Source organism: Heliconius melpomene, chromosome 1 (genome assembly GCF_056956725.1).
Source record: "Heliconius melpomene rosina isolate 202511_hmr_F chromosome 1, ASM5695672v1, whole genome shotgun sequence".
Lineage (NCBI taxonomy): Eukaryota > Metazoa > Arthropoda > Insecta > Lepidoptera > Nymphalidae > Heliconius > Heliconius melpomene.
This window is the reverse complement of record NC_140389.1, coordinates 5,443,666-5,469,819: the sequence shown is the minus strand read 5'-3', so window position 1 is coordinate 5,469,819 and position 26,154 is coordinate 5,443,666. Positions and strand designations below refer to the sequence as shown.

Sequence of the window (26,154 nt, the reverse complement as noted above, 5' to 3'; positions counted from 1 at the left end):
AATTTTTTGAATATTCGTATTTTTTATCGAAAAGTTTTCGTTTTCCCCCAAAATATTTAAGTATTAATTACAAAATTCAAAGCCACGTACAATTCCCTTTTATAATCGAAAATTAGGTAAATTTACATAATTACTTAAGAACACGCTTCTTACACTACTAAATATAAAGAGCTAATTGGTTTGTATAACAATAAGCATATTTAATAAAACCCCATCAAGCATAGGCACGTGTAGGAAGTATGAAATTGACACAGCTGTCACCACTAATAGCGTGGAGCTTTCAGAAGGCACGGCAAGCAAGGCAAGGCCTTGACCTCGAATGTGGTCGCTAACTATTCAGAACGAGGAATTCCTTAATACAATGTATATATTATCTATATATATAAAAGGACTTATCCTCACTGACTGAGGTAAGACGCGCGCACAGCCGTAACCACTGATGGTAGAAACGTGGAATTTGGACAGATGTTTACTTTCGTAATCTGGACATCCACTAAGAAGGGATTTTGAAAAATTTTAACCCTAAAAGGGTGAAATAGGGGTTGAAAGTTTGTATGGACAAAAAATTTAATCGGCATCGATTTTCATAAAATTTAAAAATTTAGATTTTTAAAAGTATTTCATTGAACACGTGTTTCATCGTTTTCTAGAATTGTCCCCTTAAGGGTGCATATAAGGGGTTGAAAGTTTGTATAGATTTTTTTTAAAATCGGCACCAATTTTTATAAAATTTGAAATTCAGACTCTTAAAAGTATTTAATTGAACATGTGTTTCATGGTTTTCTAGAATTCACCCCCTAAGGGTGTAAATAAGGAGTTGAAAGTTTAAATCTTTAAATCGCTACCAATTTTTATGAATTTAGACTCTTAAAAACATTTCATTGAACTCATGTTTTATAGTTTATTAGAATTCACTCCCAAAATACGCAAGCGAAGCTGCGCGCGTCCGCTAGTATTATATAAGGGAATTCCTCGTTCTACATACAGTCTATCTCATAGATATAGATATAAGATGTAGCTTTAGGGTAGGGTACGAACAGATGACCTACTATTAAGACACTCCCCTCAAACCGCCCAACTTTCAAGACATTGTATATTAAGTGGCAGAACTTAACGCCACGCTTCATCTTGTCACCAGAACAAAAAAGTCCTCGAAAGGAAGTAGAATCAACAAACGTCGCGTTCATGGCCAAAGTTCATAATTTAATTATTGTTCCAGTATTAGAACTACTTCAACAATAATTTGTATCACCGGGACTATAACGAAAAGCGAATTCTGGCAACGATACCGAATTGCATCTTAAATAATCCCGAGACGCCTCGAATACTTTAAAAGCTTCGTTTTGGACCAAATGATAAACCTTTTAAACTTAATGAATTAAATTAAGATTGCTGTACGAATTGGGTCGAACAATTTGAAGTTAAATGTAGTCGTACATTTTCGAGTGGGAATCGAAGTTACAGCCATTGCTTACTACACAAATGTTTTATTAAAAATATATATAAAAAAACTATAATAAATGATTTTTATATCATCCAATATCTATGGTATGAACATTGGGGGATTTATGGACCTGGCAATTGTCAATTCTGGTTTATAGATCAAAATATATGTAGTTCAAAGTTTCAATTTTTTTAGTTTTTTTTAAATATTTAAGTATTAATTAGAAATACAAACTATACGTGCAATTCACTTATTATATATCAAAATATCTTATTTAACGACAAGCAATCAACTCTAAAATCAGTGAGAAACAGAGCAGTAGGGCGTTATCGCTGGGATGTCGGTATCGCATCCTGTCGATACGTCTGTTCACTGACATTTCTCCTGAATACTCTAAGTACAAAGCGTACGAAGGTCGGTTTGCTATTTAGTTCATGTTATTATGTAATTTGAATGTAGTTCTTGGTAAAATTGTCAAAATAGTTACTGGCTTATACATAAATACTTGTAGATCACGTGATCGCCTATATAGTTCAATAAGGTAATAAAAAATAAATAGGGTTACATAAACAACGTAACATGCAATATATTTAGAATGAACAAGAAGAGAACGTCGTAGATAAAAATCACTAAAATCACAATATCTATAATATTATAAGCTGAAGTCTTTGTTTGTTTGAACGCTCTTACCTCAAAAACTGGTTCGAATTGAAAATTTATTTTTGTATTTGATTGAAACATTAACTAAGAAAGATTATAGAGTATATAATATCTAATCTAATTAATAATTGCGATGCAGTCCACTCTTGTGTCAAATAAAACAACAAATACTTTTTCCTGTTTTACCACGCGGGACAAACACATAGAAGCTAGAACGAGATTAACGAAATCTTATATAAAATATACAATGTAAGTCCAACTTTGAAACGATCAATGCCAGGCACTAACCCCGGGTACCCTCCTAATCAAACACCGCGGAAGAAAGACAACTTACTAAGTTAAAAGTTTGCTATATGGCCACTAAGTGTTAAACTTGAAAAAACCGAAATATCATGATCAAATTTTTGTTTGAGTTTAAATTATTATCGTTACTTTTATTATCTGAGTTTAACAATTAAATTACAGCAATTAACAATAAATAAATTGACATGAAATATCAACAAAGACAAAAAATTGTAACTCCTAAGCAAACCTAACGTAAGCCTCCAATATTTTACAAAATGGCATGCTCATTATTTTTGATACTAAAAGTAAATATTTCGAAACGCTATTCTTATGGACTTAAGAGAGGGTGCGCCCTATACCCTACGCAAGCCTTGGAGCGTTCCATCACTCTTGTACTGTGCCTACAAAAGTTATAAATACATTTATATATATATGTATTTACTGGGGTTGCCCCAAAGATTGGTACCGACTTTGTCTCAATTGTGATAGGTAGGAGGGTCTTTTCTTTTGTCGATAACTTGCGATACGACTTGTAGGTTTTCTTTACAAAAAATGTATTGCTCTGCTGTTAAGGTATTTTTTAAGCTTATTTTTTCTATTTTATGCCAATATCTGTCAAATATGTTCAGTCATTACACAAATAATATAAAAAGGCCATAGTAAAATAAACAACACAGGCCATACAAACTATAAAACGTTATATTATCAAATACTTTTTATGTACCTAGTGTACATAAAAAGTGTAAATGATAATCGCGAAAATCTAAGATCTTATCTCTATTAAACTATTAGAAAATGTGAGAAATATAAACTATAAGGATACTGTATTTTAGCTTCACACTGAATCCCGCAATAGCAGATAACCAAGTTACTCGTTTCTCCTTTCCCACCTTCCGCGTTATTCATTCCGGTAACTTCTCATCAAGTTCCCTCTGCCTAACCCGCTTTGTGCGGGATACAACATGAAGCTCCAAAAAAAAAATTACAAGAAGTGATTTCTGGCAACATATTTTCAGATTCTACAACAGAACAAATAAAAACTAACATTTACAACGTCTCGTAAACTATTTCCACAGAAGCGGGAGATTGTAAAGCGATTAAAATTATAATTAGAGTAGTGGTCGTGTGACTAAGTCGGTGTACGTGGGACCCTCGCGGCGTACGTGATCTCATACGGACGGACGGACGTACAGAGCCAGTAAAACGCCTATATAATAACTAAAAGTTTTTTAAAAATAAAAAATTGCGTTTATATGTTATGTAATCGTTTTAGTTAGATAAAGCTCGAAACCAAAATATCTCAACACTGGGTTCTGCCTGCTTCGCTGAAAGCCTAAGCCTAAGTGCTACAAATTAGCGAGTATACGAAAAGTGTATGATATATTTTAATTCTATTTTCAACGGTTTTTAATTAATAACCTATCAATTTAAATATAAGCTTTCATTGCATCTCGCAATAAGTTTATTTCGTTTGCTAGTTTATCGGTTTCTATATAACTAGTATAGATACAGTCGTTCGGTCTCGGTCAGTCAGACAAACTAATTGAATAAACTTGTGACAAGACGTTTTATTACTAACGCCTTGGGATTGAAATTCTGTCTTCGATTAATTTTAGAAGTGCGATTGTCAAAGATAAATAAGTTTCAATCAGTAAAAAAGAAAGTTTCTGTAATAAGTTCTATGCATTTCATACAACTCGAGTTCAACAAGCTCGCGAACGTGAATGAGTCATGTAATAATACTCGTTCAGTTAAAACAAAATGTAAAGAGCAAATCACTTGTGTGGCGCTAACATGTCGGTCTCGTATCACAATTGATTCAAACGAACCAATTGCTCTTATACCATATATTGACTTGTTGGGACGATGATTTGTTACAACCTCAGTTAAGTAGATATGTTAAATATAATGTTACGTATGTAATAGTCTAAAAGGGTTACTTTAAGTTATCTTATAATGCAGAAAGTTATAAAGCTTTAAATTTTTGTCCGAATTTCTACACTCTCCTTTTCTCTCCCTATAGTAACGATTGTATTATATAAAATCTACGGGGAAATTACTGGGCTTTTTTAAATTCAGAGATAATACTTTAAAAATATGGAATAACACTTCAAAATATTGGGAAATTATTGTTTAAAGTATTCCATTCTACCGAATCTCAATATCAACAATTTTAAAATGTAAAGATAGAACAACGTTTGTCACAAATATTAATTAAAGGACAAAAAAAAACAACTAAAGAATATCAAATAACACAATATGTATTAAAGGAATGTCAAACATTCAATTCATTCGTAACTATCTTCGACCGTGACCCACACTCGTGGGATGCGACAAAATGTCAAACATTATATCGAAGACTGTGATAACACAAGTTCGCACAATCACTTAACATTGACCTTGTGCTTGTGTTAACTAACTTTCGAGTTGTCGTGCTAATTTTAACTTTCTCTCACTAACGGAAATGAAAAACATTAATATCTTCATAGATGCATTGATTAGTATTTTTTTGGTTTCACGCTGTATCCCGCACAGAGCAGGAAGAGGGAACCTAGTGTTAAGACATACACCAAGAAAGGGACCTTTCTCTTGCGTAAAATGCGTGTTGCGAGGCGGAACTCAACATCGTATCGTTTGTATTGTTACCAAAACGTGAAAACGAAAATATATCACTCTCCCGAATGGGAGTCGAACCCACAATGCTGTATCTGTCCAGCTATGCTACTGATAATTACTTCTAGATTTTGAGTTGCGTGTTATAACAAATCACATAAAAGCTAAAATAATATACTAAATGTTTAAATATATAAACTCATTGAAAGGTTCATTATGATATAGGAAGTTTTTTGAATATTGCCCTTTACATCATATAGTAACTACCATATTTCTCAAAAAAAAAAATCGTTTATAAAAAAATGTCTTAAATATCTTTGTTAACAAACAAACAGCCATCAATGAACTTGTAAAACGCGAACTTATAAATTGTTCCTTACGTCAATCAATCCAAACAAACCTTACGTAGTTTCCGATTTTTATCACTACGCTATCATTTAACGCCACTTACACTTATTACGAACAAACACTACCAACCCAAAACTTAAAAAAAAAAACACTAAAAGCTCTCAACTACTGCAACGATTTTAATTACAATTTTCGCGACAAAACAAAAAAAAATGAAAAATATGTGATATTTTCGCAAATACGGTAATATTATTATCATATTTAACTCGTAAACTGTTATATTATCGGGCACGTCCACCCCGCACGAGCTTTCGTCCGCCACTCGCCTCTGAAACTTCTACCTACTGAAACTGAAGTTTACGCTACGCTTTGTGTTTGGGAGCGTTCTTAATGAAAACGAGCGAGCTTTGTGAGCATCGAGCGCATAAATGTTTAAATTTGCTTAGTATTTCGTTTAGAGTTTTTGCTTGGCTATCGAAAATCGATATGTAAATATTTATGAATACAATTTATTAAGTACCAGATACCTATATGGTGAAGTATTTTCAAGGTAGAAGATAAAAATTCTCGTGTGTAACTTGTTATTATATGGACCGTTTATATTGAAAGTGGTGTAAGTCCATTTTTGAGAAAAATGAGCTATCACGTAATTGATGCTTAATTTAATGTAATTTTTTTATATATAACTAGTCCGTGTTTAATTTCTCAAAAAAACCCATGTTTTGAACAACTTAAGCTCGGTCGGTAAATGAAATTGCATAATCATCGACATACTAACTTTTAATTTTCTCGAAACAAAAGAAAATGGACTTACACCACTCTCAAAATAAACGGTCCATATATTAGTTTGTATTTCCATAATTAATTAACAAAAACATTGAGATAGTCGAGGCATCGCAACAGTAGTGCTGTCGATTCCTACTTTGGGTTTTTAATTATTTTCCTTACCTTGAAAAATTTGATAGAAACTGAGGGTGGGGGACACGCAGTGTCTTGCCACTAAATCTCCTCTCTGTCTACCGTCTACGAGAAATTGCAATGTTAAAAACCTACCGCCTTGCAATATGCAATGTACTAATGAGCGGAAAGCAGACAAAAACAAGCCCCTACATTATTTCCATCCACTGAGCGTTTAAAGGTTAAAAATATAATCAGTTTCTATTCATTTCAAGAATATTCCTTTTTATTCAGTCCTGAAAGTAATGTTTTTGCGTCCATTTGAAAGGAATTTTAATAATTATTTTTAAAAGAGTCCTTCAAATATTAATGAAACTATCTCTAAGACTCATCGTCGTCTTTGTTAGTATCGTTGTGTTTTTTAATTATTTGTTGAAGAATAATTCCAAAATAAAAATTTTAAATGTTAGCTTTTCTGATACCTAATCTTTGAAGTTAGGAAAAGTTAGAAGATAAAACATTCGTTTTAAAGGTAACTAATAAATAATCTCGGTTAATTAATAAAAAACATGGAATAATTTTAATAGTGGTGTAAACGACATGGTTGTGGTTCGTATTCAATTACCACTCGTAGAAGTGAACCATGTTCATTTACTCAATCTAATAACTAGACAAAACGCGGCGTTGAGTTTCGCCACTGCCACAACAGGCAATATCTCAAAAACCCGATATTGTAATTATTCTTCTAAGATCCCTTACCCTTATTTCTTATGATTTTCATAAACATTATTTTGTGTGGGTGTAATAAAATTGGTGTTTGAAGATATAGTTAAGCCTTGTAGACGGCATTGTTACTAATAGTCAATTTGTGATAACGTTTATAAAAAAATATTGGGTATTTTTATTAAAAAAATATATCATTAATTTAAAAGGCTTTATCACCGCCATCAGTTCAACAAAATAGACAAACAAAAAGTAAATAAGTTATATCCAATTTTAACTTTATTATAAAGTATTTAAAAGCAACCTTTAAGACCTGGGTATAATTTAGTAACATATAATTTCAGTCACCTTGAATATGAGAAAAAGGAACAAAAGTAATCGAATCCAAGTATAACGCAATGACTCGACCGACATTCCTTACTACTGAACTAGCTTCGCTACTACGAAAAACTATAAACCTATTTACGTTTGCTTTTTATCATTATGGATATTTATTTGTAATGTTAGTACAAGTTTTATATATTTTATTGATGTTAGGGCAAGATATACCTATAATACAGTAGTAACTTCCTATTACTACAGGAAATATTTACAAATAGTATATTTGTACATATTTAAAGTACAAGTGTACGTGTTACGTCGAACAAACATTAGTAAGTTGTAACAAGCGTATAAGAATTTCGACGCAGCTTGATTAGTGCTCAGAGCGCTTGGACGGTTAACAACAAGCGTGGGTTCGAGATCCACTACCTTAAACTAATTATAAAGTATTTTTTAATCCATATTGTGGCAATGGGCAGGCCATATTGTCAGGAGGGCCGACAACCGATGGGGAAGAAAGGTCCTCGAATGGCGACCACGTCTCGGCAAAAGGAGCACAGGCCGCCCTCCAACCAGGTGGACCGACGACCTTAAAAAGACAGCGGGAATCCGCTGGATTCAAAGGGCGCAGGACCGGATGGAGTGGCGAGAGTTAGGGGAGGCCTATGTCCAACAGTGGACGTTGAAAGGCTGATGGATGGATGGATGGATGGATTGTTAAATAGTAAACAAAATAAGCTTTCTCAAACTGCCGTCTATTTTGCCGGAGAACCTCAACCTCCAAAACAGATATCAAAACAAACATTAGTGTGTAGGATTTGAATCCACAATCACTGCATTGTAGTAGGCGGTTTAGGTTGGACGCTATCCAAGCACGCCACATAGGTGGAATACCTACCATATATCCCTTTTCCACTAGTTAATGAAATAAATATAGGAAGTTGCTCCGTTTAACTCGGATTATTTCAATTTCTAATTTATCGTATGTTGAGTCGCATCGCAAGGGCACAAGCGTGTGACTGTAAACGCGACAGGGTGTGGGTTCGATTCCCACTCGAGAAAATAATATAAATACTTTATATTTTTAACTCTTCGCTTTGGTTTCGAGGCAATGCGCAACATTGAGTTGAAATAAAAATATTAAAAATATTATCATTACTTCGAGTGAAATCAAATCCACAACCACAAACAATTGTTACAATAAGTGCTGTGTTATAAGTGTACGTGTTATAGTGTTCGTGGAAAAAGAAATATTGTGTGAACTACAAGTGTATCTCTGGGCTGTCCTTACAATATCCAAACGTAAACGTACCTACAGCAATTTATATTTTTAATTATATTACTTACAATTAATTTCAAACAAGTTTATTAAGATACTAACATTTAAAAGCTAACTCTGTTTCCCTTAAATTCCCGAGGGTCAAGGTAAATTGGCCAAGGGAAGTAAGATGTAGTACAACTGGATGAGTCCCAAGTCGGTGTCACTCATATTATAGGAATGATGGTGTAGTTAAAGCTCTTGCATAGCGCTATAATGAAATTATTATTTCAATGAAATATAATAATACTTTTCATTTTCTTTCTTTTTCTTTTCTTTATATACAAAACATGTAGTATAAGATAAATATATATTTTAATATACAAATCAGTAACGTATTTCATTTTTTAAAATATTACAGTGCATGCAATCAACATTTTTAAATAGGTTTTTTCGCTAGGTATACTGACGTATTTACGTTAAAAAAAACAAAGCTTAATTACGTCATTGATTCACCAAAAGAGTGAATTATTTGCAATAAAAAATATATTAGAGATTACAACTCACAACCCCCAAAAATATTAGCAACCAATAACAACTGGACGACAAGCCGAGACGTCACTCATATACTGTCACGTCGTTAACAAAAGACAAATGTGAGACGCGTGCCAACAAAAATAACAATGTTATGTAAACATTTTAATATGTCGTGTTTCTTATTCGCAAGTCGCGAGCTACGACGGTGACTCATTCTGTCTCTGAACACTAAGTCACTACGGTAGTGACAGCTGATCGTTATAAATGTTCTTTGGTGCGAGAGTTGTATTTTAAATAGATGCACGACTTATTGGTTGTTTGTTGGTAATTTGTTAATATTCCATGTCATGTTGTATAAGACGCCTTCCTACGCGTAATTTTAGCATAGGCAGAGAGATTTAGAGTTAAGACATTCTGTTCTCCGCTTACATTTATAATAATATACTTCATTTATTTAAGTGACCAGAGACTCATTATGGTTAGTAAACAATATTTCTTACAGACTAGGTTAGTTACAATTATAGTTATATTTTAAATAAATGTTACAATACACATGAATCATCGCTGCACCGTCCCGTTCGCAACGGAACAGCAATGATTCATGTATATACAATCCAGTCTACTGGATGTCATGCTTAGTATTTTGTTGGCACTACCCCGTACCCTACGCACCAGAGACCCGCATCTTTTTCTCATGAGGGCGTAAAAACAGTCAACACGCGCTTCAGCGAACATGCCTGAGGCACTGCAGTATCGAGGTAGCCCCAACAGCATCCTGAACGCGTTATTGTACTGAATGCGGAGAGCGCTATAGGATTTTTGAGTATATCCTGCCCACAGGCTGCACGTGTAAAAAGATGTACAATATGCTCTAAATAATGTTATTTTAACATTGGGTGAACTACGTGCAAACCTACGAGCAAGCATATTCGCCCTCACCGACAACGCTCTCCGCTCCCGTTCAATATCAGTATCGTCTTTTAAATCAGAGGTCAAGTAGTGGCCAAGATATTTAAAACTATCCACCCTACCTAAGCTACAATTATTTAGAAAAACCGGTGGTAGTTCTCTCCTACACTTGCCTCTGACATTAAACATCATTATTTGACTCTTATTTACATTATACATTAGTCCATGTGACTTAGCATACGACTCACATAAAGATACTAATTTTCTTATGCCACAGATATGCTATGCTCTAAGCATCGATGAGTCACTCCGCAAGTTACGTTACTTTAATATAAGATACGACTCGTACAAACAATTTTTAAAACAATCCAGCTAAGCGTAGAACAGAATACAAAAAATCGCAATTATAAGTTTACAGATATAAACGCAAAAAAATGCTTAAACTTTATTCATTTACTTGATTCATTTGTCAATTTGAAGAAAACTTTCATTTGAGAAAAGTTTAAGGCAAATACAAAGTATACAATTTATTGTATTTATAGACTCATAACAAAAAAAGGTAGAGCAGAACATTATTAATATAAATATTTTTGTCAGTTATTTGCCGTTTCCATTTGGACAATTTCCATTCCCACTTTCCGCCGAATTCTGGAGGAACTCAATACCACCTCACCAGACTTATCACTGTACCAGAGCGAAGAAATGAAAATAACACCTTGTCAGTCGCTTGTGTCCTTGGGCCACGCTTGTGTCCTTGGGCCACGATTGGCCACAAAAAAATACAAATTTATAATATAAATTCCAGACAAAATGCGCGGGGGCACAAAGTGTGACTGTAAATGCGTCTGGTTGTGGGTTCGATCCCTTCTAGGGGAAATGAGTATGAGTATGAGAATGAATGAGTAGAGAATGAATTCGGGGAACGGATTATCTTTACAATAGGTTCCCTCTGCCTACCCTTCTATGTGCGGCATACAACGAGCTGATTTGATTTAATTTGTTATATAAATTTCATAATATAATTTTTAATATAAATTTCTAATATTAGCAATATTAAAGTTGCCGTATCCTGTAATGATATTAATATATTCGCGTCAAGTCACCCTTCGGATACGGCCTTCGTAGCAACGCGAAAAATAGGCATAATAAATTATCGATATTGATACTGTTGCTTTCTTTTAGTTTTTACGAATCTATGAAGTTTTTTATTACAATTCGTGATAAGAAGTTTAGTTTAGTAATTAATAGGAACCGTTTTTTCATGAGCATGCATATTGATGTTATAATATAATTTAACAACAATATATTTCATTTAAGAAAGATTTATTAATTGACATTGAGATCTCAACTGTCTAATTATACATAAAGAACGAGAAGAAACAGTAAAAAAAATTATAACAGAATAACATATAATACTGCATATACAAACTAAATACGGCAATAACATATATGAAATAAAAAATGAGGATGCCCTTTAGCAAATAAGTTAATCAGTGACATTTGTTTGATGTGGTATCACGTACCTACGTCATATAAAAATATATAGGTATTCAAATGAATATATTTATATCTAGATTAAATAATCTAGTTTTTTTTATTTATTTATAGTCTTACTGTATAAAGCTAATGCCAATGTGTAGCCTTTGGATATATTATAATATAAAAGTCCGACAATAATAAATGTATTGTACTTAATAAATACAAAACATTTTTAAATCTTATTCACGCACTTAGATAAATGATTAAATCTCATCTCATAAAAAGGAACTCTTCATAATGGACAAATTATCTAGTGAAAAGCAATTAGCGGTTTATCATATATCAATATATCATTGTTCCTGGAAACCCAAAAATGTAACAAAATTTTATTATCATCCTTTCTGTCTCCGACACACACATATACACCCACACCTACACGCACACGCACATAAACACACATATATACGCACGAAATATAAAAAAAATAACTTACCCAATACAGTAGGCGAGAGCGTGACATCCCACGGCGGTTCGTCTTCAATTTTTCGAAAGCTGCGTTCAACTGAAAATAAATTACATATTTAGGTTATCTTTATAAAAAAATATTTTTTAAAATGAGTAATACAAACACTTTTAAATCGTCAAGTTACATAAAAGGGCCCTTGAAGCCTACGCTAGTTCCAGGGACGGCCTCAAAATTAACTGTATTGCTTTGGTATTTAAGGTTAACTTAGAGAATTGACTTTTCATAAAACGAATTATTTCCTTCACATATCTCAAATACAGAAGATAATATGTTTGGAAAATACCGAATAACTTTGTCCTGACAAATTATTTTTTTATTTAGTAATATCACAGGAGTTAGATAAGCGTGACAATTAAGCTAGGAGTGTTGTATGTACTTTAAATACATCAAAGTTATTAAGTATACCTATATTTAAACTTATAATAAATAACAAAACACATTATTGGTGCCATTTATTGATGTAAAAAAACTTGTTTGTCTATTAGTCAGAGTATTTGTTTAGGCTAATTTTGTTAACGCTAATTTTGACTGTTTTTCTCATAACTAAATAGTACTTACGGTTCAGAAACTGCGCGGTGCCCGATGTCTTCCTATTTTTCTTGTCATTTGAATCTTGACCTGTTGATTATATAATTTATTATATTATAAAAATTATCAAAAGAAAATACTTTAAAAAATAAAAATGGGTTTAACAGTGCGTATATTATTTATAACAGTATACTACACTATAAATTTTAATTCAAATCAAATTGTCTCGTACCTGGCGGCGCGTGCGCGTGCATTCGCTCCATGAAGCGCGAGATGCGGTTGTGCGTCGCGTCGGCGTCGTGGATGCAGCAGCCCTCGTCGACGCGGCGCGCGCAAGCGCGGTGCACGCGGAGGCGGCAGTGCGCGCACACGTAGGCCTGCGGCGCCACGCCCGCAATCACCTGCGCGCACTGGTGGCAGTGCGCGAGTGAAGTCAGCGCCGCGGCCTGCAGCAGGTGCCCGCGCACTACAAACTAAACATAAAATATAGGTACTTTAAGCTGAATTCGCATAAAAACGAGTATAGAATGAGAATCGAACCCAAAATTACGATAATAACCTTAATACATAATACAAATCAATAACAACTCACAGGTTGCGGATGTTGCTTGGTCAGTTGTTTCAACCGTTGCTTGTACAGCTTGTCACGTTGCAAGAACGAGCCCCGCGACCCTCCCACCGCGGCAGCTACCGACGCCGGCCTGGGAAGTTTAAAACAAAAATATTTAATATATTAACCTTTTAAAATGTTACACAGTTACGAACGTATGACTTAGCGGTGCAACAGCTTGGACGGTTTTCTAAAGGCGCAGGTTCAAAAAATTTTATTTGTAAATTTTGTATGAAATATTTTTTTAATCATTATAAAGCATCATAAATAAAAAGCAAAATATATTCTCGATAAGGATTTTTAGTATAAAAATTCAAAAAAATAATAAAAGCTCACAAAGTATATAAATAAATATAAAAGGTGAACACGTATTAAAATATAATTCCCCCGTTGTCATCACAGTCAACGAATACTAACCTGTTATAAATAAATTACAAAAAACACTTTATAATTATAACATATTACACATGCTCTTTATAAATAATATAAAAATATAAAATATTAAAATATGAAGTGATAATAAAGTAACATAATATAATTTAAATCATAAAAAGCAATATGAGCACTTCGTGACGCAGTGGCACATGTCCTCGCCCTGATAACGAGGCAAAGGGCGGCGTTGAGTTTCGCCATTCTTTCCTTCTGCCTAGCTAGCTATGGGCAGAATATGACGTGAAACTAATTAAAAATTAAAAATTTATCTAAGACAAATAAGAAATAACTTTAAAAATTAAACAAAATATGAAATTAATCATATTAGTAGACGTTGCTTGTATCATTTTGTCAACTAGAACAACGCCTCTGAAAACGGCTGACCACAAAGATACACACATAATCCTAAAATAAACATAATCTTACTTAGTTTTCTTCTTTTTACTCTTAGGCGATTGCCACCACTTTCGCCTGATCTCCTTAGCGTTCTCTTCGCTTATATCTTCCAAAATATTCACCATTATCTTTATATTTATACTAATGCTATAAAGATGAGACGTTCGTTTGATTGTACGTGCTAATCTCAGGAACTGTTGGTTCGAATTAAAAAAATATTTTTGTGTTGTTTAGTCCATTCATCAAAGAAGGTAAGGGAATTATAGGGAACCAGCGGTCAGAGTTCCCGGCTCCCGCACTTAGCACGTGTCATACGTAACTTATACATTTAAAATAATATGAATATAAATTCAACTTTTATTTATAAGAGGAAATTTAATGTCATATTAAAACAATTACAGGAAATCCCACGTCAATGTACAAGTATAGAAATGATAATATTCTACGAACAAATAGCATAAAATTAACACAATTTTTAACTAAAAACACGAAAATATCGAGAACCTGTAAATAATATATCAAAACAATGTTCTTATTGAAATCGCACTTTAAAAAATCCAAAATGTTTGTCACTTATAACAACAAAAAAAAACATAATCTACACAACAATGGCACTTATCAACCAGCATTTGTAAAAATTAACACTTTAACACACTGAAACAATACAGAAACTTCTAAAAATGTATACAATAACACTAATATATATATATTTAAATAAAATATAATGTATATTATAGCACGAACGTAACACTAACTGACAAGACTCGCCCGAACGTTGACTAACATATGTCAATAATTTTATATTTACCCGCAAACAGATTATTACAACTATAAATAAATAAAACCAACATTTTCCGGTTGGGAATTAATATGAATATGAAATATATTACATATTAGTAATAAATTCGATTAACGACTAATTTACTCATTACCGAGTAAGACAATTCTTTGAAAAACTCAAAATATACTCGTAATTTGACGTCTACAAAACTCGAAATACTAAAATAAAATAAATATTTATATAGTAAATATGTCATGTAAGAATTTTTCAAAGTAAAAACGCCCTTTTTACTTTAAATTAAAGATTATTACATTACATATTAGATTACAGCACTCATTTTTAAAGCCAAATCTTGGGAAGAAGTATTCTCTTATGCTCAGGAGGGTTTGAACAAGGTTGGGAATTGGCTGAATGATCATCTCTTGACTCTGAACATCGAGAAAACTAAATATCTTACCTTTTCTATTCACAAACTATCTCTTCCTTCTCATTTCCAGCTCTTCGCTCACACTTGTATGCTCCCACACCTGTCTCTCTGTTCTTGCAATACTCTCCAACGGGCTGAAGTGGTTAAATACTTGGGAGTGGACATTGACCACAATTTAAGCTTCGAGCCTCATCTCAAGAATCTCTCAGTAAGACTACGGAAGTTAATTGTCATCTTTAAAAACCTGAGGCACATCGCAGATCGTGAGATACTAAAAACCGTATACTTTGCCATTTGCCAATCTCTCATTAGTTACTGCATCACATCTTGGGGAGGGTCGTACAAGTCCCATATGCTAAAAGTTGAAAGGGCTCAACGAGCCATTTTAAAAGTAAGTGCTTTTCTTCCTATCCTGTATCCCACTAACGATCTTTATAAACTGTGGAATGTACTCACAGTGAGACAACTATTTATCCTTCAAACTATATTAAAAAAACACGCCGAGCTATCTTATATCCCAAAAGAAAATGCAACTAAACGGAGGAAAGGTAAAGTGTGCCCTACTACTACTCACAGAACAAATTTTTCACACAAATTCTATTGCTTTCTGGGTAGCTTCCTTTATAATAAGTTAAATGCGAAACTATTTTTCTACAGGTGCAATAAATTTAAAACAAAAAAACTTCTCACTGAATGGTTATTAGGCATATCATATGACTGCACTGAAAAAATTATCACTACCTAATCAAAACAAAACACATCTACATACACACACACACCCACACACACAAACATACACATATACAAACACACACATATACAATCATACTCATATACAAACACGCACTTCTACACTTACACGTTCACGCACCTAAGCACAACATCTAACTTACTCATTATTCTGCAATAGCGACCAATATCTATAATCCTAATGTATTTACATTGTTACTTAATGTACCTATTGTTGTAGTATATATATTGTATTCGTTTCTCTATCCCTTGTTTATCACCTCTGTAATTATAATATCGGTGCATACCAGCATTTTTATCCATTTCTGCGAGTGAGATCCTGGCGACTAGTAATACAGGCTCTGAGCTTAGTACAAGCGTCAGTCTCACATGATAGTAAATAATATTGTTATGTACCTAAATATACACAACTTTTTTGTATACTTTACTATGTGTGGAGAAATAAATTATTTTTTATTATTATTATTATTATATATATTATATTATTTTTACACGAGACTATTCGTTTTTAAAAATTTGTTATCAATTTGTGTGATATGATAAGCGCACCCATTGACAAACGCTAAACAAGTTTTATGGTATAGTTGAAACTTGGTGAGAAAACGGTACTCGTACGAGAAAACTGTAATATATCAATACATATTCTAAGAGGACCGTTACGTTTTCTCAATAACGTCAATACGTTCTGGTGGGGGGTTCAAATAAAGAAACAGGAAAATTTGTAAGATGAGAACAATGTTACTTAATTTGATAGTGTTTTGTTTAATGGAAACAAAATACCAGTATTATATTACATTAATTAGTAAATTAAGATTGGATATCTTTTGAAGACTTCCCTTTCGAGAAAAAAAAAAGAAATGCATGTAAGGATATAGATACCCTAACCTAGCACAACGAACATCACCTGCAATCCAAGCACATGGCGGCGGCGGTGAGCGCCGCGAGCAGTGTTGCGTGCGCGTCCGGTGAGGCGGCGTTGGCGCAGCACGCGGCGCCCGCGCCTGCGCCCGCACTCGCAAGGGCACTGAGGCGTTGGCACATGAGGCGCTCTACCACTGTGCGCTCCTAGAGGAGAAAGAGTTATATTAGTTGTGTAGTTGGGGTATGTTAGTAGGGGTTTTCAACGCAATGTCTCAGAAAGTTTTCTTAGTATTGTAAGTTTTTTAAGTTTGTAGATTTTATATAGTAAAATAGGCAGACAATTTCTTATTAAACACACTATTTTCCACTTGCTATGTAAAGTAATTGATGCCATCTAACTAACTACCCTCGCATAGTTTTATCGAACACTGTCTAATTACATCAGTATAGTATAATGATTAGATTAAAATAATAAAACTATTTGACACTATTTTAAGGAAAAATTTACCTAAGCATATTAATAAATTCTAAATCGATGCTAAGAACAAATTATAAGTCCCCAAAAACGACTCAAAGAATAATCCTATCTGCTTACATCTCATAAATATAAGCGACATTTTTTTCGTTTCACGCTGAATTCCGCATTGTAGAGTAGGCAGAGAGAATCTACTATTATGACACTCCAATTGCCACTATCCTCCGAACTTTCGAGGGATGAGGCATTGTCAAAGTTAAATAATCACTCGACCGCAAAAGTCCAAAAAAAAAACAAAAAATCGAAAACGAATTGCCCTAACACAAGATTCCCTATACCCACCATACTGAAATGAAATGAAAGTTTATTGCCAAACATGTATGAATACAGTCACCAGATACAATGAATCAATCCTATTTATTACAGCATTCAATTAAATAATTTCACTCTGGTTTTATGAACTCTGGTACCCATTGTAAGATTTAACTTGTGTTATGGGTACCAGTGCTCTTACAAATTTTTAAATGATCTAGAAACTATATAATAATATACTACAAACGGAATACAACAAAAACGTATCACCTATCCTATCAACAATCCGTCACCTACCTGATCCTTATCCTGCATACACCTCAGCAGCACCGCATCATCCGGAGCATATAAGGCCGACAGCCCGACTTGCCTCTTCACCTGAAACTCGCTCAGTTGCTTTGCGAGCTCGTCCTTTGCGTGTCTCCGAGCTTTGCGGAACACGTTGCGGAGGAGTTCTTCTTTATCATGTTCTGTTTGTATCAATATTGATTGATATATATTTAATGTCTATATGAAGTAATGATAGAAAATACATATGAAAAAAAAACCATTTGAGTGCAATAACAACACAAGAAATCAATTTTCATTTTTTTATCCATTTCAGTTGCAAAAAAAGCATTTACTTTTTAAATTATTGTTATTTATCTTGCTCAAACATTATATTTGCGAAAAAAATAACGAGATTGATTGTGATGTAAAAAGTTTAATTACTTATAAAATCATGAAACATGTTACAATAATAACTCACCGTTAACCAGTACATGTTCAATTTCGTTAGCCATATTCTCATCCACGCCGTTCAAATGTAAAATCTAGAGAAAATAAAAAGTAGATAATAAAATATGCTAACATTTCATAAATATATTATGAATATTAATTTGTTTTTAACATTATTATTCAGAAAATCATTAACGCAGATTTCTTTAAACTTGGAGTTTTATGAGAGTAAAAACATCCACATAAGCGTAACACAATAAACAACACCAATAGCAATCAATTTATTTATTAATAGCACATATAATACATATTATTCTTGTAAATATATAAGAATAAGTATACATACAGCATCAGGCATCAAGAATGTGGACTGTATTTCATAGGCCCACCGTCGCAGCGTGTGCGGCGCAGCACCCGTTGCACTACGATACGCATCTGTTAACACTAGTACAAGACTGGCACACGCACATCTGGGTAAAAAAAGTGTTATGTGTTTAAAATTACTTTTATTAATTTTTTTTTTTATTTTTTGGTGTCACGCTGTATCCCGCATTTAAAAAGGGTAGATAGAGGGAAATAAGTGTGAAGACACTCCGTTCCACGTACGGAACAATTTTCGAGACATTGCGTGTTAAACTTTATTTATATTTACTAACGGGTAAATGAAAATATTAAAAATATAATAATTTCCCAGACTGGGCATCGAACCCACAGACATCACGTTTACAGTTAGACAGATTAAGAGCTATTTCAATTATGTTATTTATATAATTGAGTTAACTCCAAAGTGTCTGTCTCTATAATATATATTTGTGTTTACTTTTAATAAAAATAAATATAACATAATTGTATTAAATCATCATAAATTATTCCCTTTTCAATACTAAAAATAATGTCTAAAAGTAAGAATCTTCTACTCATACAAAAAATATTAATTAATAATATAAGAACACATATTTATAATAAATACCTCCTTTCTCCCAACAACCAATTGATCAGTACCGCCATTCTCGCCTTAGACTCTCTTACTGAACGAAGATTTGAGAACAATCCAGAATGTGTTGAGCAATCCTGTAACAACAAATACACAAAAATCTAGTAAAATAAATAATTTATTATTGTTTTGTAGCATTTTTGTTGAAGATATTAAAAAATCCTATCAATAGAACAATCAAACAGTCCAATAAATTATAAGATTATAAAAAACTAGCTTTTGAACAGCGGTTTCGCACGCCTGATTACATGAAAATAACCACTCGTAGAGTATCACATACGACTATCCAAAGCAAAAAAAAAAACAAAACCAACCACTAATTCCTGAGATTAGTGTATTCAACTAAACAAACTCTTCAGTTTTATAACATTAGTACAGATTGGAGCGTGATCCAAAAACTAGTCCACAGATTACTATTTACAAATATTCGTGATAATACATTGATGACATTTAAGACAAAGTGGTGTTGCTACAACAAATACAATGTCACTGCAAAAGGCTTTCTAAGCAGTAGGGAAACATTTTAGATACAAATGTACTTAAATACTTACCGAAGGTGGGTCGTCTTCCTCCATAGATATGATGGCTCTTTGTGAGTCTATACACGGCTGAAAACAAAAACAATAATAAGGTCATGTTTTGTCATACCATTTTAGACAGCACAGTTTTAAAATCGTAAATATAAACATATCTTCGCACAAATGTAAAACCGATATGGTAGAATTATTTGTCTTATTTAAATAAAACCAAAATGGCAAATGTGTCTCAAATGAAGCATTTTTATCATTAGTTTAATTAATTATACATTGTTTTGCGATAATCGACTTTATATAATAATATTCAAACATCAAACATGAAAAATAAATAAAAGTTAATCACCTGTGCATTTTGATTATTCGTATGCAAATGCGCCGGATGCGGGTTCAAATACGGCGGTGGCGGTGTTCCTGGAGGTGGAGTTCCTCGCATCCATGTTTCTTTTTCCGATGGTATTATACCGCTTGCTGATGCTGAAAAAAAAAGAAATATCTGTATGTCTGTATATAAAAGACAAAAAGGAATATATTAAAAAAATATATTTTATATTAATAATAAATAATGTATTAGTTTACTTTTTATTCAAGAATTAACATACAAAACCCAAAAATATAAAAGCAATAAATAAAAAATACTCACTTCTAGGCAAATCATGGTCTAAATGTTCCGGAGAAGACTGACTGCGTACGTGTAGTATGGGGACCGCATTTCTGTTGTCCGTCTGTATGCCATTCTAATTGTGTATCATAATATTAAATTATATTATGTGATTATAAATATATTAAGTTATATATAAATTATAATACATTAATTGATGTTCAACAAAATTAAGTATGTAAATTTTGAATAAAATTATTTGAGTTTGACTTAAATAGTCTAGTTAGAAATACAGTACCTACGCGATGATTGTCATATCAAATCATATTAGAGGTAAGAATAATAAAGATTGATAGTTTATAAACACTTAATAATGCTAGCTGTGAATACGAATTTGAATATCCATATATCCAATACCATACCATACGAAATATGACTCAAAAATAATATGAGTTATAACATATTTAACTATATTTTCTATTGATCGCAAGTAGAATTATATTATTTTAATCTGTTTACTTAAATAGGAAACGCCACAATTACTTCACAATCCATTATAAATATCTGTTAGTTACAAAAACATAGAGTTAACTTTTCAACAATTACATTTAAAAGCGAAAAATTGACGCACAGAAAGAAGTCTTAACATTAATATACAATAAATAAAGGTTACAACAAAAAAATATACGTCAGGATAAATAAAGTAATATTAAAGATTTTTTTTCTAAAACACGTGACTCAATTATCTACTAATAACAAATAGCAAAATTATAATCAAAAAGCTACATCAATAGCTTGAATATAAAATGAATGATGAATTGTGTAAAAAAATTTTTTTTTTCAATATAGAAATTAAAAATAACTAAAATTCTAAAATAGCTTTGTGAAATAAAAAAACACCTTCACCAAAGAAAAAAAATATTGAACGGGATCAAATAATTTATGGGAAATTAATTCAAATATTCAGTAATGAAATTTGGACCTCCCCAAAGTAAGGTCTTATGAATTAGTGAACGCAGTTTTAGTTTGGACCAAAAATCAGCAGAATCTTCGGGACAACAGGCATTATATATAATAATTAATTGATTTTTATTTAATAATATATGACTTTTAGATAAATATGCTTAGTTACATTTAGGTATGACCTTTAGTTCTTTTAGAACCCATCCAATCTGTTAATTAAAAAAAAAAACATTTAATTATTTTCTTTTATATTTAGTAAATATTTTTATTTAATTAATACGCTAGGGAAAATGAACCCACGACTTTATTGGGCAAAAACTACAAAAAACTAAACTATTTGATCCCGATAAGTAATATCTTACCTGTAAGGGCGGCGGGGGAACATTCACAAGAGGATAACTCATTTGCAATGCTATGGAATTCGGTTGAGGACCTTCTTCTTCTAACGAATGAGAAGATTTCAGAAACTTATCTTCCGGCATCGATTGGTGCATTGGGTTTGGTTTCTTATATTTAATTTGAGGACTTGGGTTCATTGGGCTCATTGGGTTCAATGGGTTCAATGGGCTCACTGGACTCATTGTATTCCGTTTCGGTCGTTCAGTCGAACGTGGTGGTAATGGCGGCGGCGTGTTGTCCAAACAAGTGGTCGGGATACGATTCCTTGAACTCAGCATTTGTTTTAGATTGTGTGTTTCATCTGAATTTTGCCGAACTAAAGGAGTTTCTTGTTTTTGTCTTGCTTGCCGTAAGTTTCTTAAGCTCTGTCCTGTTAAATTGCTTAAGGATCTAGGTAAGCCACTCAGAAATCCCATATTAACATTTTTTTCTGGATCTTTTCGTGACAGTTTTGGTGTTGTCGGTGTCGTTGGGGTCACTGGTTCCGGCTAAAATTGTGTTTTTATATCAAATAATGGAGATCTAAACTACCGTAAATTAGAAGATATAATTTTTGGGCCAATGAAAATAAATATTCATTACTTTAATTTAAAATTTTAAATCTCCATCACTTATTGTAAACCAAAAAAGAATTAAATAAAAAAAACAATATGGCAAATAAATACAGCACACCGAGTTACAAGGAGGCGAAAATATATTTTATTATTATCTTTCTTTCTTATCTGTGTATACATATTTAATGTTTCCAATAGTTTTTCTCTAAGATTATAAAAAAACGTTTATTATACATAAATATCTAAAAAATGACATCACAATTCACATAAATGACGAACATTAAACATGCATAAAAGCAGACAAAATGACAAAATCATTAAAAACCTTAGAAAACCCATTAATAAGTTAGTCATTATACAAAATCATTATAGCACATGTAATTTAAATAAATACCTATGCAATTTATTTTCGCCTTTTCTAATACAATTCAGTAAAAAAACTTGTCATTTTTCTTCTGAATCATTAAAAGTAAACAAACAAAAAAAAAACACATAAAAATGATGAATTGACGAATGATCAGAATAATGTGAACTGGCTGCGACCGAGGCACAATTAGTTGTGTTCTCTATACACGCTCTCTGCATAGTGTTGAATGAATTTAGCTTCTAATTGCTTTTTACTTTTGTAATATATGCGTATTGTTTGTTTATAATGTTAATGTAGATTTGATTAATGAAGATTTGTATCTTTATTAATAAACGTTAACGGAAATAAACAAATAACTTTATATAATATTATAAAATAAATAACAAGGGAATTCTTATCAGTTTGCATATATTCTTATATATTATCGTTCACAATATAAATAACATCTTAAAATTCAAAAATGACTGAAACTAATCTATAAAGATAACAATTTCAACACAATCAGTACGCATATACTATAACAATACAATAATACAACTAGAATACATGACGTAGTCGCACCTACTACAAATAGTACTAGCGAGTACTTCTAGTAGTAATAGTAGTAGTAAATACCTGTCCCGCAGTAATATTGTCAATTTCATGTTGTAATAGCGCACAGCGTTGTTCCGCAGCGTCTAGTTGCGCTTGTTTACGCACGTCTGGCACTTTGAGAAGCTCATCTGAAAATGTTGAAGTTAAAAATATTAACTTTTAAATGGGAATATTAAGGGAATATTTTTTTTTATATTTTCATTTCTTTGCTTTGGTAAGAAGAAGAAGCAAAGCGCCGGGTTAAGTATTTTTTTGTAAATACTTCACATCCTAAGAGTGAACATGAAAAAAAAATACAAAACATCAATCACTTACTCCTTAGATCTCTCATATACTTCTGTTCCTTCTCCAACATGAGACGCATCGTGTGCACTTTTGACACTTCTAGCTGACGGAGCTTCTCTTGCTGCAAATTAATAAAGTTGCATATAAATATTTCAATATCCATTAAAATTTAACCAATAACTATTAAAATATAGCATCCACAGGAGAGTGTCGATTATCCGTACTAGTTGATGTGACATGTTAAAAATAACTGGTATTTTTTATAATCTAGCTGTGTTGGTTGAGCTATACATTATTCTTAATAAGAAAATAAAAATAACAAGTTTAGTAGTTCTACTTCTTAGTTTTAGATAAAAGAATTAATATTTATATTCAAAATAAAAATACACGCATAAGTTCGATTTGAAAATGTCTCTTAACAAGCTTCTCTAACAACTTCATAGAACACAGGAAATAATTAAAGCATTATAAATTTAAATAAATAAAACAAAAATACTTAAATAAATTTAAAAACACTTTTCAAATAGAAAAATAACATAAAATTATAAATCAACATTTTTTTTCTTATATTCACATGGAACATGTAGCCAACAGAGCGGACGGAGAGCGAATGGAAAACCGACAAACGTGAACAATTACTATTACGATTCTGCAACGAACAATTAAAGGTTAATTACATTTAAAATAGACAATTTAGGTGTTCCTGTACCAATATATTAGGGATATGTACATTGTAAATATAATACAATAATTATATGACGTGTGGAAATATACCGTGCTCGTAAGTTACGAACAAATAATATAAAATTTATTTATGGTTAACTCCGCAGTCGTGCTCAAACATAAACAATTTTTTTTGACGTTAGTATTCCATATATTAATACCTACCAATTTTTATTATCTTAATATCACTTAAATGTGAAAACATATAAATGAACTAAAGCATTTTAATATTACAGTAGAAGAACTGTTACCAATAACTTATTATCCATTATCATTTATCAGAAGGCACATGACAGTCATAAACAATAATAAATCTAATTTTAATCAACATTATACTATGTTATAAAGAAATACTTACATTGACAGGCACCGGCGCCGTGATGGGCGTTTTGTGCCTGGATAAATTCTGTTGTACTGTTAACACGGTGGAGGGATTTGCTGGAACACACGAATAAACCAACATAAATATATATACCGAAATAATTTCCATGGTTTTAATATATTACACCACATATAAATATTTTATAACCAAAATCTTTTTTCTAAGCGACAGTACGAAACGCCCTATTTTCTCAATATTGGAATATAGGTAAAAAAATATTTATATAAAGCCATCACGCTGCCATAGTTTGGCATGTGTTATATATACCTATGTCACTAATATAATACATCAAATATGCGTTCCTAGCAACGTAACAACACATCAGCTTGGCAACATATATAAGACAGCGAGAGGACCGTTGATCCTAGGCTATTGAATATAATTAGTAATGTCATTGTTTACCGTGAGATAAATCAATAGCTGACATTGTTTATTTCATTATACCTAACCCCGTACGACACGCATCAATAAACAAATGTGTACCAAATCAATTTACAAAAACTGATGAAAACATAGCTTATCATAAAGTATGCGAAAAATATATAGAATTTCCATCTAACAACAGTTATTAGTACCAAATAACTATTGATATAGAGATTCAGACTAAATTATATTTAAGTCTGAAAGTGAATTCTCATAAAAGAAACAGCATAAAGCTTTCCTCACCTCGTATCATATGTACAACTTGCTGATGAGTGTGATGATGTACTGGCACGGAGTCAACTTTGAGGATACGGTCACCAGCTCGCAGACCGGCGCGCCACGCGGCACCGTGCTCTTTGACTGACTGCACGTATACTGGGTTGTCACCTGGAATGTTAATATATACATATTAGTTTTTGGACAACAGTGAAGTCAAAATATTTACCGCCTAAAGTTGTTATACACTTATGAACAAATTATAAAAGATTAACTATTGACCTTTCATTGTCTCTTCACAATAGAAGTACCTTCCGAGAGTAAGTTGAACAAACAATATTAAAGAAAATATGGAAACACATTTAAAAAATAATTATTATATTCTTTAGATAATTTCTCTCTTACAAATATTAACTTTTATTTTTGATTGTCAAATTTTAACACATTATAGAAAAAAAAATGTATTAAAATCTGAGTATCAATAATAAAACTTAATATTTTAATTTAAATTAAGACACAATAAAAAAATACAACCTTTTCTAACACTAGACAACACACACAACCTTTATTAAGCTTATCCACTAATGTATATAATATTTTTATGGTGTTTGTGTTTTAAAACGCATGGTATGTGGCGTATTTAAATCTCATTAAGAAAAGCAGCAATTAGAAATGTAATGCGAGCTGCTTTCCCGGCTTGGTATTACGATATAAATATTACGTATATTGTCATATATATTTGTTTAAAATTCTTGCGACTCGTAAACTCGTGTCCAATACAGGAGAAAGCAGGAAAATCCAGTCTCAAAAATATACAAAGCCTCATTCCCC

General features: G+C 32.3%; 2 protein-coding genes across 6 annotated transcripts in view; both read right to left on the bottom strand.

Annotated features, from left to right (window-relative positions):
• The window catches only part of RhoGEF2 (Rho guanine nucleotide exchange factor 2), a 170,353-nt gene that overhangs the window by 102,679 nt on the left and 41,520 nt on the right, over positions 1 to 26,154 (bottom strand). For 3 of the 5 annotated variants that reach the window (XM_085194709.1, XM_085194718.1, XM_085194692.1), the window contains exons 3-19: positions 25,351 to 25,494; positions 24,661 to 24,740; positions 23,610 to 23,700; positions 23,316 to 23,422; positions 21,743 to 22,267; positions 20,460 to 20,553; positions 20,163 to 20,293; positions 19,835 to 19,891; positions 19,260 to 19,360; positions 18,636 to 18,759; positions 18,321 to 18,384; positions 17,870 to 18,042; positions 16,829 to 16,989; positions 13,121 to 13,229; positions 12,761 to 13,001; positions 12,559 to 12,618; positions 11,968 to 12,036 (exon numbers count right to left, since the gene is read on the bottom strand). In XM_085194709.1, coding sequence (XP_085050835.1) covers positions 11,968 to 12,036; positions 12,559 to 12,618; positions 12,761 to 13,001; positions 13,121 to 13,229; positions 16,829 to 16,989; positions 17,870 to 18,042; positions 18,321 to 18,384; positions 18,636 to 18,759; positions 19,260 to 19,360; positions 19,835 to 19,891; positions 20,163 to 20,293; positions 20,460 to 20,553; positions 21,743 to 22,267; positions 23,316 to 23,422; positions 23,610 to 23,700; positions 24,661 to 24,740; positions 25,351 to 25,494 — 2,331 coding nt within the window. The remainder of the gene's footprint in view (positions 1 to 11,967; positions 12,037 to 12,558; positions 12,619 to 12,760; positions 13,002 to 13,120; positions 13,230 to 16,828; positions 16,990 to 17,869; positions 18,043 to 18,320; positions 18,385 to 18,635; positions 18,760 to 19,259; positions 19,361 to 19,834; positions 19,892 to 20,162; positions 20,294 to 20,459; positions 20,554 to 21,742; positions 22,268 to 23,315; positions 23,423 to 23,609; positions 23,701 to 24,660; positions 24,741 to 25,350; positions 25,495 to 26,154) is intronic. The other 2 variants (XM_085194700.1, XM_085194728.1) reach the window with 2 other exon arrangements.
• LOC146541077 (uncharacterized) lies at positions 9,527 to 11,527 on the bottom strand. Its single transcript, XM_085190573.1, has 2 exons — positions 11,523 to 11,527; positions 9,527 to 10,260 (listed from the first exon to the last, which is right to left on the bottom strand). Exons 1-2 carry the CDS (start codon positions 11,525 to 11,527, stop codon positions 9,645 to 9,647), a joined length of 621 nt encoding a protein of 206 aa, XP_085046699.1. The 3' UTR covers positions 9,527 to 9,644.